General features: G+C 45.5%; 1 protein-coding gene across 1 annotated transcript in view; it reads right to left on the reverse strand.

Annotated features, from left to right (window-relative positions):
* DYNC2I1 (dynein 2 intermediate chain 1) overlaps positions 1–17,958 on the reverse strand; it is a 45,126-nt gene that overhangs the window by 1,667 nt on the left and 25,501 nt on the right. Inside the window, exons 14-22 of the mRNA XM_056857287.1 lie at positions 17,730–17,859; positions 14,975–15,147; positions 13,198–13,360; positions 11,012–11,125; positions 9,792–9,853; positions 8,221–8,272; positions 2,019–2,079; positions 1,363–1,462; positions 973–1,104 (exon numbers count right to left, since the gene is read on the reverse strand). Coding sequence (XP_056713265.1) covers positions 973–1,104; positions 1,363–1,462; positions 2,019–2,079; positions 8,221–8,272; positions 9,792–9,853; positions 11,012–11,125; positions 13,198–13,360; positions 14,975–15,147; positions 17,730–17,859 — 987 coding nt within the window. The remainder of the gene's footprint in view (positions 1–972; positions 1,105–1,362; positions 1,463–2,018; positions 2,080–8,220; positions 8,273–9,791; positions 9,854–11,011; positions 11,126–13,197; positions 13,361–14,974; positions 15,148–17,729; positions 17,860–17,958) is intronic.

Below are 17,958 nucleotides of genomic sequence, written 5' to 3' on the forward strand. Positions count from 1 at the left end.
TAGGAAGCCCACAAGCAAGACGACTGCAGCAGCATGATCCTGCCTGTGTTCCGCAGCACCTAATATAATAGGCATGCTCCTCTGATACTGGAGAGAATAGGTATGCATCATGACTAGTATCCATTTTTACTAGTAGCCATGAATAGCCCTCTCCTCCATGAACAAGTCCACTCCCCTGTTAAAGCCCTCCAAGTTGGCAGCCATCACCATATCCTGGGGCAGGAAGTTCCACAATGTGACAATGCGTTGTGTTAAATAATACTTCCTTTTATCTGTTTTGAATCTCCCATCCTCCAGCTTCAGCAGATGACCTGTGCATTTTGTTTCTGACACAGCAATAAATCACAGGGCTACGCCCGCTGTACATAAGAAACCAGAGATGGAGCTGCTTGTGAATGATTTCTGACTTAACCAATTGTTTCAGCCCAGTCATGTAAGCCAGCTAGACTTTCCCTTTGCCTCTTTTGCAGAAGTGACGCAACAGTCCTCCGGTCAATATCAACACAAGATGCTAATGGAGGGAAGCAGGATGTGGTGATGGCTGCCAACTTGGAATGCTTTAAGAGGGGAGTGGGCATGTTCATGGAGGAGAGGACTATCCATAGCTACTAGTAAAAATGGATACTAGTCATGATGCATACCTATCCTCTCCAGGATCAGAGAAGCATGCCTATTAGGTGCTTTGGAACACAGGCAGGACTATGCTGCTGTGGTTGTCTTGTTTGTGGGCTTCCTAGAGGAACCTGGTTGGCCACTGTGTAAACAGACTGCTGGACTTGATGGACCTTGGATCTGATCCAGCATGGCCTTTCTTATATTCTTTGGCAGAGTTATGATTATTAGAGTGCTGTTGCAGCTGGATCCAAAGAACCAGATGTTAAGAAATTGCCTCCCCAGGGAGGCACGTTTACTTTCCGTTCTATGCTGCAACACTAACAGTACTGATCATGAAATATAGAAGGGCATCCGTACCAAAAATATTGGCTTTCCAAAAGGGGAGAAGTCCATTGCATTGACTCGAGTGGATCTCAGTCCCCTCTGCTGTGGTTTGAACAACTTAGGAGGAGCTTTCAGTTCGTGCCTTGTACCGTGACTCACAACACTCTTAAAAATAAAATTAAAAAATTAACATTTAAGGTTTCTCCAATTATCTTTGTAGAAGAAACACACATTAAATATCTATAACATGCTATTCGCTTTATACAGACTTTAACGCCAAAGTACTTTTTCTTTTTTAATCAAGACTTCTGATAGCATACGTTTAAAGATGCCAACTATTAAAAAGTTACACAAATCTACCGCTGACAACAATTAGGAATTAAAAAAAGACAACAGAGAAACGAATTTTAGAACTTGACTCACCATGTCTGTGCCAACAATGAAATGATTAGGATCAGAAGGCAGAAATTTAATATTCAATGGCTGGGATGTCCCCAGGCACGTGGTGTCTTTTGGTGAATAGCTGGGGAATTGTGAAAAATATATATATACATATAAACAGATGGCAATTCTTCTCCCACAGGTTTTTCCTTATTTCATTAACAATGGAAAGTTCTGGGTGCTCTCAGGGTTCCTCAGGAACAGGGAGCCAGATTCATTCTCTGTAGATGTCGTAGATCTGTGGCCTAAAGGCCTTTCACACTTGGAGAGGGCAATGCAAACTTTTTGGCACATGCAAACACTAAACACTAAAGATCATCACCATGGTATGGCTGAAGGGATCCTGATATAACATTCTTACTCAAGCTAGATGGGTTAGACTGTCTGAAGCAGTAGAAAAGGGTACCCTGACAGAAATTGTGTTAGTCTTTAAGGTGCTACTGGACTCTTGCTCTTTTCTATTACTCAAGCTAAGCAGAGTTGTGGTCTGGCCACTGCCTAGATTAAAGGTGTCCTGGGAAATTTACAGATTTATTTATGATATTTCTAAGCAAAAAAATTATGATATTTCTAAGCAATAGATAAATATTTTTAATTTAAAAAAATACTTCTAAAAGAAGCATATCATTTTTTTTTACCTGCACATCAGTTGAATGGTAGAGCTATGAACCAGCTTTACTTTCCCCCCGGGAATTAGACCTACAAATAATAAAAGAACAATGAACTGTAATTAAGCTAATTTAGGTTGACTGGGTGGATATCCCAGATGGACAAAAAAAATAAGATATGAATTCAAGATTCCAATTCTGGCTGCAAAGTAAATTTGGTCGGTTGAGGATACCATCTCAATGCCTGGAATGACTTCATGAAATAATTCTTTTTTATACTTCACGTAAGTATTGTATGTGGCTCCACGTTAATCTCAAGATTATCCAGAATGGAGCATTGTTTTTACTCACCGTGAATGCTCATTCTCCGCTGAGGCGAAGGCGTCTTGATTCGTGGGTTATTTCCCTCCATCTTCAGGGTAGGCAGGACTAATTTTTTTATTGGCTTCCTGTCTTCCCCTGGTGGGAAATAGCCTGCAAAGCCTCAGATACAGACTTGCCTAGCTACTAAAAGACAGGAATGATGCTCCTTGATCAACAAAAAGTCAACAATACATGAGAAAAACGACATAATAGACAGCGGAACAGGTATCTGCGGTCTCGAAGGATTGATATAATCCTTAATCCTTAATCCCAAAATTCGAGTAAACCTAATCCTTCTAACTGATGAGGATAAAAACCATTAACTTTGAACTATTAATGTATAATATTATGATGGCACTTGGGTGGGCAAGACGCCTTCGCCTCAGCGGAGAATGAGCATTCACGGTGAGTAAAAACAATGCTCCATTCTCCAACTGAGGCTCCAGGGTCTTGATTCGTGGGACCTCCAAGAGCTCCCTAAAGGGTGGGAAGTGCCCCCTATTCCACCACATGTTGTAAGACCCTCCGGCCGAAAGCTGCCTGGGCAGAAGCCCACTTATTTATCCTATAGTGCTTGGTGAACGTAGACACCGAAGCCCAGGTAGCAGCTTTACAAATTTCTTCCACTGGGGCTTGCCGATCAAAGGCCGCAGAAGTGGCCGCGCTTCTAAGAGAATGCGCAGTAATTCCCTCGGGAACTGGTTTTCCCGAAGAACTGTAAGCTAGAGCAATGCAACACTTGAGGGTACGACTAATTGCTGAAGCTGACATTCTCTTACCCCTACCCGGATTGGAAATCCCTACAAACATGAAATCAGTTTGTCGGAATTCTTTAGTTCTTTCAATGAAAATGCGAAGTGCCCTACGCACATCCAAGGCATGCCAAGCTTTTTCTTTTGGACCTGAAGGGTTGGGGCAAAAGGAAGGTAGGTTAATTTCTTGATTCCTATGAAAGGAAGAATTGATTTTTGGCCTAAAAGTGGGGTCTGGGATAAGGACCACGTTGTCCTTATGGAATATGCATAGACCCTTTGCTATGGAAAGAGCCCTAAGCTCAGAAACCCTCCTAGCTGAAGAAACAGCTACTAAGAACAAAACTTTCATCCTCAGGAATTTAAGATCTACTGAGCGTAGAGGTTCAAAAGGAGCTTTTGTAAGTGCATTGAGGACCATATTTAAGTTCCAGGATGGGAATTGATGCCTAACTGTTGGTTGCATCTGAGCCACCCCCTTCAGGAAGGCTGTGACCTGTTGGTGTTTAGTGGTAGGTGCTCCTTCGAGTGTTGGGATAACTGTGGCAATGGCAGCCAGTTGTCTCCTTAAGGTGGAACCTGATAATTTGAGTCGTAGGCCCTCCTGAAGAAACTCAAGAACTTCATGAGGGCCTGGCCGCAATGGGTCTACCTTTTTCCGCCTTGCCCAGCGGATGAAGGCTTTCCAAGAAGTATTATAAATACGTCTAGTGGAGGGCTTGCGAGCTTCAGAGATGGTATTTATTACCTCAGTGGAGTATCCCCTGTCTAACAGAGCTTTCCGCTCAAGCGCCATGCGGTTAAAGAGAACCAATGGGGGTCTGGATGAATCAGAGGCCCTTGTGTCAGAGTTCCCCACTGAGTCGGGATCTGCCAAGGGTCTTGGCATGACATCTGTCTTAGGGCTGCAAACCAGGGGCGACGTGGCCAGAATGGAGCCACTAATATGACCTCTGCTTCCTCTTGCCTGATCTTTCTCAGCACTTTTGCTAGGATGGGCAGGGGTGGGAACGCATAGAGCAGCCCCCGACGCCACGGGCTCAGAAGGGCGTCTGTGGCCTCTGCCTCCGGATGGTAATACCTGGAGAAAAACCTTCTTACCTTGCAGTTTTCTGCGGAGGCGAACAAGTCGACCAAGGGATTTCCGAAGGTGGTTGTAATTTGCGAGAAGGTTGCATGATCTAGTGACCATTCCCCTTCGTCGGCGAATTGCCTGCTTAACTGGTCCGCTTGCACATTCAGGGCTCCCCTGATATGCTCCGCTCGGATTGATAGCATGTTGGATTGGGCCCAGGTAAAGATCTGGATTGCTTCCATGTGTAAGGCCGATGATCTGGAGCCCCCCTGTTTGTTTATATATGCCTTGGTTGCAGTGTTGTCTTTTCTGATGAGGACATGCAACCCTTTTATCATGGGGGCGAAGACTTGGAGAGCCAATTTTACTGCTCTCAATTCCAGAACATTGATGTGCAATGTTGTCTCTCTCACTGACCATCGGCCCTGTGTTGAATGTGTCAAAAAGGTGGCCCCCCAGCCCTCTAGGCTGGCGTCCGTGATTACCTGTGCCGGCTCTGCGTGAATGTAAAAGGAGTGATTGGCTAGGTTCCTTCGTTCTAACCACCAGCGCAGACTCTTTCGTGTCTCCGCTGATAGGGAGATGAGTCTGTCTTTCTTCTGGGCAATGTCTTGCTGAAATGGACGTAGTTGCCATTGGAGCGGTCTGGAATGAAAGCGGGCCCATGGCACCACTGACATACAAGCAACCATGTGCCCCAACAGTTGCGCTAGTGTCATGATCTTTGCTGTTCTGGACCTGGCTACGGAGGAAGCATAATTGATTAGTTTTTGGATCCGCTCCTGGGAGAGAGAAATAGCATTGATGGATGAGTCTATCCTCACTCCCAAGTGGATCATTGACTGCGAAGGTGTCAAGGAACTTTTCTGGAAATTGATGACATAACCATGTTCCTGTAAGATTTGTACTACCCTGTCTGTGTGGATTGCGGATTGCTGGTGAGATTGTGCGCAGATCAGAATGTCGTCCAGGTACGGATGTACCTGGATCCCTTCTTGTCTGATTTTGGCTATTATTGTCACGAGGGTCTTCGTGAAGACTCGTGGTGCGGAGGTTAACCCAAAGGGGAGGGCTCTGAATTGGAAGTGGTTGGTTCCAAAGGTGAATCTGAGGAAACGCCTGTGAGTTTGATGTATGGCCAGGTGTAAATACGCTTCGGTCAGGTCCACTGCTGTCATGAAAGTGCCTGGGAGGAGGGAATCTATAATTGATTTTACTGTCTCCATGCGGAAACGCCTCCGAGCTAACCTTCGATTTAAGTATTTCAAGTTGAGGATAGCTCTCCAATCCCCATTCTTTTTGGGGACCGTGAAGAAAATTGAATAAACTCCCAGGCCTTTCTCGAGAGCAGGGACCTGTTCGATTGCCTTGATAGATAACAGGTGTCGTATGGCCCTGAGGGATCGGTCTCGTGTTTGTGGTCTGGAAGGTACCGGTGAACGTAGGAAGCGATCCATCGGGGGAGAAGAAAACTCCAGTAGGTACCCGTGGGAAATTATCTGAAAAACCCAGTTGTCCGGGGTTGAATTGGCCCATATTGAACTGTAAAACTGGAGTCTCCCCCCGATTGGAATTTGGTCTGAGTCACTAGGGGTTAGGTTTGGGGAATTTGTCTCCCCTTTCCACACGGGGTTGCTGACTTTGGGGTCTAGAAAACTTTCCTCCCCTCCGAAAGGATCGTGATGAAGTCCAAGAGCCCCTTCTGCTGTCGCTTCTAAACCTGTTAGGGGTTCTGGACTGATGAAAGGACTGATAAGAAGGAGATCTATGCTCTCTCTTGAATTGCTTCGGCATGACTCGCTTTTTGTCCTTCGTCTCTATCAATATCTTACCCAGTCTGTCTCCAAACAGCCTGCCCTGCTGAATGGGGTATGCCATCAGATTTGTTTTGGCCTTGAAATCCGCTGGCCAAGACCTAAGCCAGAGAGCCCTGCGGATTGAAGTAACTGAAGCCATGGATCTAGCTGAGAATGCCATGGTGTCCAGTGACGCATCTGCCATGAATGTGATAGCCGCCTGGACTCTTTCTAAACCCCCAATTATCCTCTGATTGTTAGGGGGAATTAGTTGGATGAGCTTCTTTACCCATAAGTACGAAGCTCGGGCAAAAATAGAGGTTGCCGCACTAGCCTGGATAGCCATAGCTGCGTTTTCGTGGGCTTTTTTAGTTAAAGCGTCAGCTTTTTTGTCCAACTGGTCCCTAATGGAACCCATGCCATCCTCAGGCACCAGTCCCGGGTTTTGAAGGTCGACCACCGGGGCATCCACCAGAGGGACTTTAAGAAGGTCCATCGCATGTGGGGCCAGAGAGTATAATTTCTTAACTGACTGAGGAGTTTGCCTGTTAGCAGCAGGGTTACTCCATTCATCCTGGATCGTTCTCATGAAGAGTTCCGGAAAGGGGATCAAATTATGTTTGGCTTTCTGGCGTGGAAAGCACTCTGGAACTCCCTGCTTCATGCTATTTGTATGCTCTGCAGCATCTGCAGAAGGTTCATTTAAGTCAAGTGCTAAGAGGGCCTTAGCCAGCAGGGCCTGGTAGTCATCAGATTTGAAAAGGCGCATCTGAGGCTCCTCACCCGGAAGCACCTCTTCATCGGACTCAAACTCGCCCTCTTCTTTCTCATCTCCAGAATCAAGGGATGAGGATTGAGAGCTACTGCCTATCACGACGCTGTCAGCGACCTGGGGGGTTTGTGCTTTCAGCGCCGCTTTAGTAGGCCATTGAACATTGGAAGAAGGCCCCTCCCCAGAGTCTGTAATCTTGTCTCCCTCTCTCGAATAATAGGAACTGTTTGAGTTAGAAAGAGGAGAATCAATTTGTTCCTGCCTAGGGAGAGACTGCACTCTCATTTGGTAGGCTTGAAAAGCCAACCATTGTCTCTGCAGTGCAGTATTTATCATGTCGTCGGCCTCCTCGCGAGAAAGGGAGCGACCTTTGGGACCCCCAGCAGAGGACACATTGGAAGTCTGTGGCCCCGCCATTGTGAAATTGGGAGGTAATTGTGGACCCATTAGCTGCATAAAATGGCCGCCTGTGGGAAGAGGGGGAAAAAAGCCACCCGAAAGCGCGCCAAAATGGCCGCCCGTATTAAGGGCAAACGCGGGGGGATTACCAGATCCAGACGACACTGCCGGCCCCGTCGGTAAAGAGGACGCCTGGTGAGACGTACTCGTTGCGCCCGCTGAATCCATCGAGTTGACGGGAGACCTTTTCCCGGCCCTCGAAGGCGCGCCGACTTTATGCCCCCGTTTTCTGTGCTTGCCGCCCTGCTGGGCTGGGGCTGTTCGTTTTAAAACCGGCGTGGACTTTCGCGCCCTTTTGCCTTTGGGTTTACCGTCCGCGCTCGGTTCAGAGCCCTCTTGCTCCGCGGTCCCGAAGGCCTCGCTACTGCGGGCATTGGGAGGATCCGACTCCTTAGAGACGGACTGAACTAGCCCAGTTTGGTAGTCTGCTTCAGACAGAAGGTCGTCTTCCCTTTCTGTCGTTGCGCCCGCCATTTTGGGCGCCCGGCAACTCCGGGAGAAAAACTTTTTTCCCCTTTTCCACCCCGCGCCCGACACAGTAAGGGAGGGGGGGAAGACAATCACAAGACAAAACCAACGATAAAGACAAAAAACACTAAGGAGCTAAAGCTAAAGGAATTCCTAATTGGTAAGCATAGAAGAATGCTTACACCCTGCTCACCCTTCCGAGGCAGGACAGAACTGAGGCTTTGCAGGCTATTTCCCACCAGGGGAAGACAGGAAGCCAATAAAAAAATTAGTCCTGCCTACCCTGAAGATGGAGGGAAATAACCCACGAATCAAGACCCTGGAGCCTCAGTTGGAGAATGGTTCTGTTTCCAGCCCAGGCCTACACTTTTTCTCCCATGAGTATTAACAGTGTGTCTCTCAGGGAGCAGGTCTATTCAGAAGAAAGTCCCGTTTTATTCAGTGGCACTCCAAGGGAAGGTTTTTTTTTAAAGACTGCTGTCTCAATGTCCTACTTTTCCCTTCCTCCCCTTTCAAGAGCATCTGGTTCCTAATAAGCTTTACTTACCTAAATCCCTCTGTGAGCCAGCCAAATCCTCTTTTTGAAGTTCAACCACTACCTGGAAAACGGCAAGAATTAATATACGCTCAAAGGTATCATTGCAGCTATTCTGTAAAAGGCATCTGCTGTAGCTTTTCGAGCCCTTTCCCCATGGCCATGGCCAAGCAGCAGCTAAAACCTGTATGGCATTTGGGTCTTACATCTTTATTTGCTTCAAATTTTGCTTTGCAGGCATGCCCAAAAGGATATCCTGGTTTCCTTTCCTGCTATTTTGCTGGCTGTGATTTTGCTCACCTGACTCTCAGACAGATTAAAAGGAATTTCTTTTTAAAAAAGAATAATCGTACACTCTCTTCATCAATCCATTTGGCAGATCTGAGCCTCAGCACAAATAACGAAAAACCTGTACAAGTCTATGAACCCAAACAGGATCGTTTGGCTATGCAAACACCTTTTGTGCCAAGCAGAAAGGCAGCAGAGAGAAAGGCGAGGAAAGGCATTAATGACAACCATGCTGAATGTTTGACTCTCTGACTTCTTTTCCTTGTGTTTGTGTAAAGTTTTAACAGAAGCATTTGCCCTCCTTGGATCATACCACTTGCATCCCCAAGTACAACTTCCATTGCCCAGACAATAGTAGCCTATATTCTCTACCTGACAAAGAGAGCTTTGACTCTTGAATATTTATACTCCCCCAAATCGTTTGGTGTCTAAGATGCTACTGCATTCAAATGTAGCTCTTCTATAAGCTCAGCTTGGGGCTCAGTCAAATTGATTGGCAGCAAATTCATGATTACATGTCATGAAATGCAACTGCATCAAGAGCCCAATCCTGAAAGATTACTGCATGTGTTTTGTTTTGTTTTGTTTTAAAGAGTGTCTTGGGATGCATATGATAGCTTGATTTTAAAAGGCTCACATACTGTGTCTAGGGTTTTAGTGGTACAGCAACAGTGCTCAACAGTGCTCAACCTCAGGCCCTGCTGTAGTCATATGTTACAATTAATGCTTCCATCGGACACACGTTGCCAGCATGGTGTAGTGGTTAAGAGCGGTGGTTTGGAGTGGTGGAGTCTAATCTGGAGAACCTGGTTTGACTCCCCTCTCCTCCACATGAGCGATGGAGGCTAATCTGATGAACCGGGTTGGTTTCCCCACTCCTTCACACAAAGCCAGCTGGATGACCTTGGGCTAGTCACAGCTCTCTTAGAGCTCTCTCAGCCCGCCTACCTCACAGGGTGTCTGTTGTGGGTGGGGAAGGGAAAGTGGTTGTAAGCTGGCTTGATTCTTCCTTTTAAGTGGCAGAGAAAGTCAGCATATAAAACCAACCATTTATTGATTTTTATAGGGCTGGTTTTAATTGTTGCCTTTAAAATGCTTTTTGTTCTGTTTTATTATACGGCACCTTGTTGAGTGAGCCGCTCTGAGCCCAGTTTCTGATGGGAGGGGCAGGGTAGAAACTTAAGAAAACAAATAAATAAATGTATACCAAGCTTCTCTCATGATGGTGGAGGATGGGAAGAAAAACACCCGGATCATGGTTCAACAAATGGACTTGTGAAAGGGCCCCTACTCACCCACAGACTGAGTGTCCCATTTTCGTCCATGGAGGCGATCTGAAACCAAAGTCCTAATAGTTCTGTAAGGAAAAAGAAGAACTCATAAATGGGTTGGATTCTCTGAGTCAGGACCACAAGGGTGCTAGTGGACACAGAACTTTCCACCACCTCCTTCCCCTGGCAATCCCCTAAACTCTCTGATGCTTAGAGGTAAAGAGGTAAGAGAGAAGGATAGAGGTACAGTGGACAGAAGAATAAGAAGAGCTGGTTTTTATACCGGGCTTTTCTCTACTGAAAGGAGTCACAAAGCGGCTTACAATTGCCTTCCCCGCCCCCAACCAGGCACCCTGTGAAGTAGGTGAGGATGAGAGAGTTCTGGCAGATCTGTGACTAGCCCAAGGTCACCCAGCAGGCTGCATGTAGAGGAGTGGGGAATCTAATCTGGTTCTCCAGATCATAGTGTGCCGGTTATGTGGAGGAGTGAAGAATCAAACACGGTTCACCAGAATAGTCTGCTGCTCATAACCACTACACCACAGTGTGGGGAGGAGGACAAAGGGGAATAAGATCCCCCCCAAGTCCTTATGGGAGTCATGCTTTTTCTTATCTAACTCTGTCCACAGAAAGCCTCTGATGGCCCAAGGCCATGCAAGGATTTGAACCCATATGCGGAGACAAATTTTTTTTTCTATTGCCCCAGAAGGTCGGACCAGAACCAACAAGTTGAAATTAAATCAAAAGAGTTTCCATCTAGGCATTAGGAAGAATTTTCTAACAGTTAGAGCGGTTCCTCAGTGGAACAGGCTTCCTTGGGAGGTGGTGAGCTCTCCTTCCCTGGAGGTTTTTAAGCAGGAGCTAGTTGGCCATCTGTCAGCAATGCTGATTCTATGACCTTAGACAGATGATGAGAGGAAGGGCATCATGGCCATCTTCTGGGCATGGAGTAGGGGTCACTGGGGTGTGTGGGGGGGAGGTAGTTGTGACTTTCCTGCATTGTGCATGGGGCTGGACTAGATGACCCTGCTGGTCCCTTTCAACTCTATGATTCTAGGATTCTATGAAAATAATTCATGTTGCCCTTCCACCCATCAAGTGCCATCAAGTCAATTCATGGGGGGGGGGGGGAGAGAAACAGTAAAAATCTGAAAGAGATTGTCTGGAATTCCCAAATAACATGTGTAGTTACTACCAGACCTTCTAAATAACATGTGTTGATCTCTGGAGAGTAGGCCACATACCTTCCCGAGATGATAGATAGGAAAGTCCACAGTTCTGCTCCTTGAAGACGGTTGTTGAGACAGGTTCAATGGTCAGGATGGGACACATGTGGTTTACGGATGTGAATACCCCATCTAGGATTTTAAAAAATTAGCAAAACATTGCAAGCTTTCTGCTGGTCAGTGACCGTATTAATAAATTATTATTATTACTACAACATTGCAAGAGCCTCCTTGGACTTCCATCATCTCGCAAAGCAGCCAAGACTCCTTGCGTAACAGCCAGCCCAACAGAGACCGCAAAGAACAGTAATGCTCGTCTATGTGAATTCTTCCAATTTGTGAGTTACTTTTAAGAAAGGGAGGGGCCGTGGCTTAGTGGCAGAGCATCTGCTTGGCATGCAGAAAGTCCCAGGTTCAATCCCCGGCATCTCCAGTTAAAAGGACTAGGCAAGTAGGCGATGTGAAAGATCCCTGCCTGAGACCCTGGAGAGCCGCTGCCAGTTTGAGTAGACAATACTGACTTTGATGTACCTTGATAGTCTAATTCAGTATAAGGCAGCTTCATGTGTTCATGAGAACAATCAAAGGAGAAAAGTTGATGAATCAATGGACTGAATAAAGGAAATTAGGAGGAATTCCAAGCTGCCTCTCCACATAGAGAATGTGCTTTCTGTTCATAGGAGGAATGTTTTATGTCTTACGCCAGAGTGTGGTGCAAGAGCCTAAATCTGTAGACGTTCTTCTGGCTGGGCGAGGGCTCATGCAACTTCCCTTCTAAATCACTGAATTAATGGTTATAGAAGGGGTGTAACTCTGTTGAGGATTATGCTACTACAGGTTGAGTATCCCTTATCTGGACTGCTTGGGACCAGAAGTGGTCTGTATTTTGGATCTTTCTGTATATTGGAATATTTTGGAATTTTTGCATATACATAATGAGGTCTCTTGGGGATGGACCCACATTCATTTATGTTTTATATACTCTTTATACACATAGCCTGAATGTAATTTTAAACAATATTTTTTTAAAAAAATTGTGTACATTGAACCATCAGAAAGCAAAGGTGTAACTATCTCACCAGAATAACTGTATCAGCTGTTAAACAAACAACAAACTAACAACAGCAGGCTTTCAGTCTCTACATACGATGCAGTGTACCCTGGATTTTATTTGTTTCAGTGAGAGGAAACATTGAAAGCAGGCAGCACGGATCTGCCTGCATGCCGGCTCGAAGGGTCTGGTTTTCAGATTAGTCCGGATATGGGATGTCCGGATAAGGCATACTCTACCTGTATTGCCTTTTGTGAAGAGCAATCCACCTTGAAACATACCAGATTTGGAATTCTGGACTAAAATAAATGTGATGTCTGCTTATGGAACCTTTTCTGTTGGCTTTGACAACATAGGGTTCACTGTTTTGGCTCCTCTGCTTACCGATTATGGCATATGTCTTTTGTAAGGAATGAAACAAGTCCCTTCTGACTGTGCATGGCAACATAAATCAAAGACCAAAACAAGCAAAATCAGTGTTGTACAAACTGTTAATATAACCAAAAAGATTACAACACTAAGCTAATATAATATTATGAGCTAAATTCACTAAGAATTTCTATCAAACATGACAGCAATGCATAGAATATTTTACATACTACTGTAATATTTTACATACTACTGCACAGAACCCAACCCTCCAACGGAGGTAAAGGCAAACCCGAGAGTTCAACAGGTTAAGTCAATAAGTCTGTATCTTAAAGAACTAAGTAATATTTCTTCCTCCTTAGGTGCAAGGTGCCAAGTGGGTCAGGTAGTATAATAATCCAAAAATCTCCAGAGACCCACGGCTCAAAGTAGATCAAGAACGATTAGACTCAGTTTGCGCTTCCAGCTTCTTCAGTTACTTGATCCAAAAGTCACAATATATGCAGTGTGTTATTTCTTAATTGCTCCTTAAGAGACCATTCCTACTGCATCACTCCCGGCATAGACTTACCTGTTGAACACTTATTGACTTACCTGTTGAACTCTCGGGTTTGCCTTTACCTCCGTTGGAGGGTTGAGTTCTGTGCAGTTGTATGTAAAATATTGAATGAGTACTTTGGTTTTTATGCATTACTGTCACGTTTGATAGAAATTCTTAGTGAATATAGTACATAATATTATAATAGCCTAGTGTTGTAACATAAATCAAGGCACATTAACTAACCTGTAGAAAACGTTGGCAATCGAAACGCCCAGTCTGTCTCATTGAAGTTTATACAGTGGTGCATCCTGGAGTCTTCCCTGAGATCCCACACCAGCACTGAACCATCGACCGTTCCAGCAAACACTAAAGTAGCTTTACTAGGACTGAAGCAGCAGCACGTCACCTGCATGGCAACACAAAATACCGCAGAATCACTGCTTGGAAAGGGTTCTGCTGCACGCGTTGACTTACTTCCGGGGCCAAAAAAGCCCAGAGAAATGAGACTCTGGTTTCATGGGAATCCCACCCATTAAAACAAATTTATAGAAAGCTTCCCATATCCTCTCTAGATCCTTCTTTACTTCAGTACCATCCACAAAAGAAAACCCACAAGTATTCAACACACTGCAAGAGCTGTGTGGACGTCACCTTTCCCACCAACCATGGTGGATCAAGGTTGCTTGATAAAAGTACGATGGAAAGCAATCCTTTTTCTTGTCATGTCCCCTCAGTGGGACATGTGGCTTAGTGGTAGAGCATCCGCTTGGCACGCAGAAGGCCCCAGGTTCAATACCCGGCACCTACAGTTAAAGGGACTAGGCAAGTACCGTATTTTTCGCTCCATAGGATGCACCTTTCCATAAGATGCACCTAGTTTTTAGAGGAGGAAAACAAAAAAAAATCTTGTTTTCCTCCTCTAAAAACTTGTCTTATGGAGCAAATGCTGGCTGGGCACGTGCGCGTCGGGACGGCGTGAGCCGGTGTTCCCCGCCCCGACGGCCAGCTGGGAGGCAGGCGGGGCTGCACAGAGCTGGCTGGGCGCGTGCGCCAGCTCGCACTGTGTGGCCCCACCCGCCTCCCAGCTGGCCGTCGGGGCGGGGAACGCCGGCTCGTGCCGTCCCAACGTGCACGCGCCCAGCCGGCATTCGCTCCATAAGACGCACGGACATTTCCCCTCACTTTTGAGGAGGAAAAAAGTGTGTCTTATGGAGCGAAAAATACGGTAGGTGACGTGAAAGACCTCTGCCTGAGACCCTGGAGAGCCGCTGCTGGTCTGAGTAGACAATACTGACTTGGACCAAGGGTCTGATTCAGTACAAGGCAGCTTCATGTGTTCATCCTGTACTGTATTACATCAGTCTCTTTGTCTTGTTTGTAATATATATGGCACACAGTGCCATGATGAACCAGCATGGTATGCATTCGAGAAAGGGAATCATGCAATATTTAGATGAGTGGGCTGAGACCAGAAAGCTAAAAGTTTTACATATAATCCAGCAATATGACTGTTAGATGAGAGAAATGTGGTGCAGTGTTTGGAGTGCCAGACTATGAGCAGGAAGGCGAGTTTTAAATTTCCTCTCTGCCTTGAAGCTCACTAGATAACCTTTGGAAAATCACTCTCTCTCAGCTTTTCCTACCCCTCAGGGATGGTGGGAGGATAAAATGATAGGTAGAAGAACCATGAGTTAGCCCCATGGTGCAGAGTGGTAAACCACAGTACTGCAGTCCAAGCTCTGCTCACAACCTGAGTTCAATCCTGACGGGAGTCGGTTTTAGGTAGCCGGCTCAATGTTGACTCAGCCTTCCATCCTTCATAAGTCGGTCAAATGAGTACCCAGCTTGCTGGGGGTAAAGGGAAGATGACTGGGGAAGGCACTGGCAAACCACCCAGTAATCATAGTCTGCCTAGTAAACTTCGGGATGTGACATCACCCCATGGGTCAGGAATGACCCGGTGCTAAAAGATTTAGGAGCAACTGTTGTATGCAACGGTGTAATGTCATTCGAGCTGTACCTGTGATCCACAAAGTAAAATTTTCTGAGGGTTCGAAGGCTGCCAGACATTCCACACACAGATGATGTTTTTTCTGTCCAATTGCAGACCGCTTGACTTTTCTGGCAACTCATGCACAGAAAGCAGCGCCTGCCTCTGAGCTTGCGAGATGTGTAAACAGGAAACTTTTCGACCTAAGAAAGCACAAATAGAAACCCCCCTTTACAAATAATAGGTTGCAAACCTAATCAGTGCTACAATTGCATGCTAATAATTGTACATGCGATTCCAAAGGTAATCTCCATATCCATGGTGGAGGTTAATCTGCTATCAAAGGAGAGTAAAAGCTTTATGCTGCTGACTGCAAAGAGCCTCGGGAAGACCAAAACCGATTTGCTGGGAGGACAGCCGAGCTCTCGTCAGTACCTGACAGCAAGCCATGGAGTTCAGATTTATTTAGGTATAGCAAAGCCCTGGGGAAGGTCTGTATATCTTAACTGAAGGGGATCATAAAGGGATGGCTGGGATGAAAGAGGATCTCGACAAGCAAGTGCTGGCAAGTGTCTGTCTGTCTAGAAGGACGCCCGGGGGTTCCACCCCTCTACCTATTTGTTCAAACTGCATCATTTCCTAGGGAATGCAGCTTACAGAGAAGGACTTCTGCATCACCGCCAAACAATTCTGCATTCAGAGCAATTGTTTTCCTTCATCTAGGTCTTGTGCTTTGAACACAGAGCGTTCATTTTTCTTAGCTTAGCTGTTGTACTTCTCAACACTAACAAAATGTGGGGGTTGAAAACACATTAGGCAAACTGGCTGCCTAAAGAACGGGTGAGCTTGCCCTCTCTGGCAGTCCTCAAGAAGCAGTTGGACCAGTGGTTCCCAAACTTTTCGGGCCACCGCCCCCTCGGTTCCAGAAACTCAACCCCAGTGACCCCTACCGTATCCTGTAAAAAGGGGTTTGTATGAAGCACTAAAGAAGATAATAACAATAACATTTCAAAACAGTAACAATTAATTGCACCATCTATTCAAAATCAAATTAAAACTTTTTAGTTGAAATGTATTCAACAAAACTGATGAACTTGATCCAATGGTACCAGCTCTTCAAAGTCTGGAAAAAAATTCTGATAGTTTCCACCAAATTTGCCAGCATGGTGCCATAGCTTGATCTATTGTAAATTAGTGAACAACACAGCTAAAGGAGCCCACCTCTAGCACTCCCTGCTGCCCCTTGCCTCTTAGTGCCCCTCTATGTAATCCCACCACCCCTCAGGGGGTGGTACTGCCCGCTTTGGGAACCATTGAGCTGGACAAACATTTTCAGGACAATGATCCTGCATTGAGCATGGGGTTTGGCTACATGGCCCCTATGGTCCCTTCCTACTCTATGATTCTATAAAGGGAGGCAGTCACGCATGGACCATACACAGTCAGTTCACAAGGCAAGGCTTGGGCCCCTGTGGGTGCAAATCTGGAGAAACTACCAGATATGCATCTGTAACCAGCTGCATGGGCTGAACTCTACAAGAGCAGCAGATGGATCAAAGAAACAATGAAGTGACTTTATAAGAACTGCCTGAGCTCCACCTAGCCAGAGTGGCATAGTGGTTAAGAGCAATGGTTTGGAACGGTGAACTCTGATCTGGAGAACCGGGTTTGATTCCCCACTCCTCCACATGAGTGGCGGAGGCTAATCTGGTGAACTGGATTTGTTTCCCCACTCCTACACATGAAGTCAGCTGGGTGACCTTGGGCTAGTCACAGCTCTCTCAGCCTCACCTACCTCACAGGGGAAGGGGAAGGGAAGGTTATTGTAAGCGGGTTTGATTCTTCAAGTGGTAGAGAAAGTCAGCATATAAAAAACAACTCTTCTTTTTCTTCAGTCTGTTTCCTTTCCTTTCCCTAGATTAAACGGCCCCTGGCTATCCATCAACCACTTCACACTTTAAAAAGGGGAAATGAAATTTTAATTTTTCCTTGACACTATGAAGAGAAAAACTGCTACATCTCTCACGCAATTGACCGATCTATTTGACAGCAGATAACACAGTATCCGCTTCTCAGAAAGCGTCTTTACCTGTTTTACCCAGGGAGTGATATATTTATTTTGTGCAGTATTATTTTGTGGACATGCTAAAACAATGTGGGCTAGGAAGTCTATTTGATCTGGAAAAAATGGGCATTTTTGTTCTTCTGCAATAATTTTATTGTATCGCCCTTGTGTCTCAGCTGAGTCTAGGGCATTACATCTTGCAATTAAGAAAGCTTGTTCTGAACTTATGAATTTCAAACCAGCGGAAATAATCAGGCAAGGAGAAAGTTCTGTTGAAGGGTATCTGGAAGAAGCGAGGTGAACATTTACTATTCGCGTCCTTAAACACTAAGGACAAATACTCATTTAAGATCTTATTTTGGAATTGTTTACAGCTTGTTTTCCGAGTACTATTCATTGCAGCTTTCAGTAGCTCTATTGGAAGGGAAAATTTTTTGTCTAACCTACTAGTCCAGGTGGACACAGAGATATCTGAGATTAACAACTGAAACATGTCAGGTTTCATCAAATGCCTCTGAAAGATCAAAAGCAAGGCATGAACGTGATTGCTCTTCCCTGGTTGCTTGTCCCCAACACCTAGGATCCACAGCTATGCTGCCTCTGTGCCTGGAGGTTCCTCTACACAATGCTTCAACATCTTGATTTTTACTCTGAGCACAGATCAAGCCGCACGCACAAAACAAGCATTTCCACTAAAGGATGAAGCGGGAAGCCTCTTACCTTGCAGGAAAGGAAGATTGGTGTTTAACTGGAAGCATTTATCGCTAATAGACAAACTGGTCTGTCGCGATCTTAGATTCCGCCTGGGCTGTGTGGCAACTTGATCTTCTTCAAGCAAAACTGCAACCACCTTTCAGAAACAATTATTTACAGAAATGAAACAAGTGGTTCCTTTCCCCTTTATCTGTAAGAAACCTAGACTTTCAAAATAAGTGACTTTCATTTCAGA

Source organism: Euleptes europaea, chromosome 11, assembly GCF_029931775.1.
Source record: "Euleptes europaea isolate rEulEur1 chromosome 11, rEulEur1.hap1, whole genome shotgun sequence".
NCBI classification, from domain to species: domain Eukaryota; kingdom Metazoa; phylum Chordata; class Lepidosauria; order Squamata; family Sphaerodactylidae; genus Euleptes; species Euleptes europaea.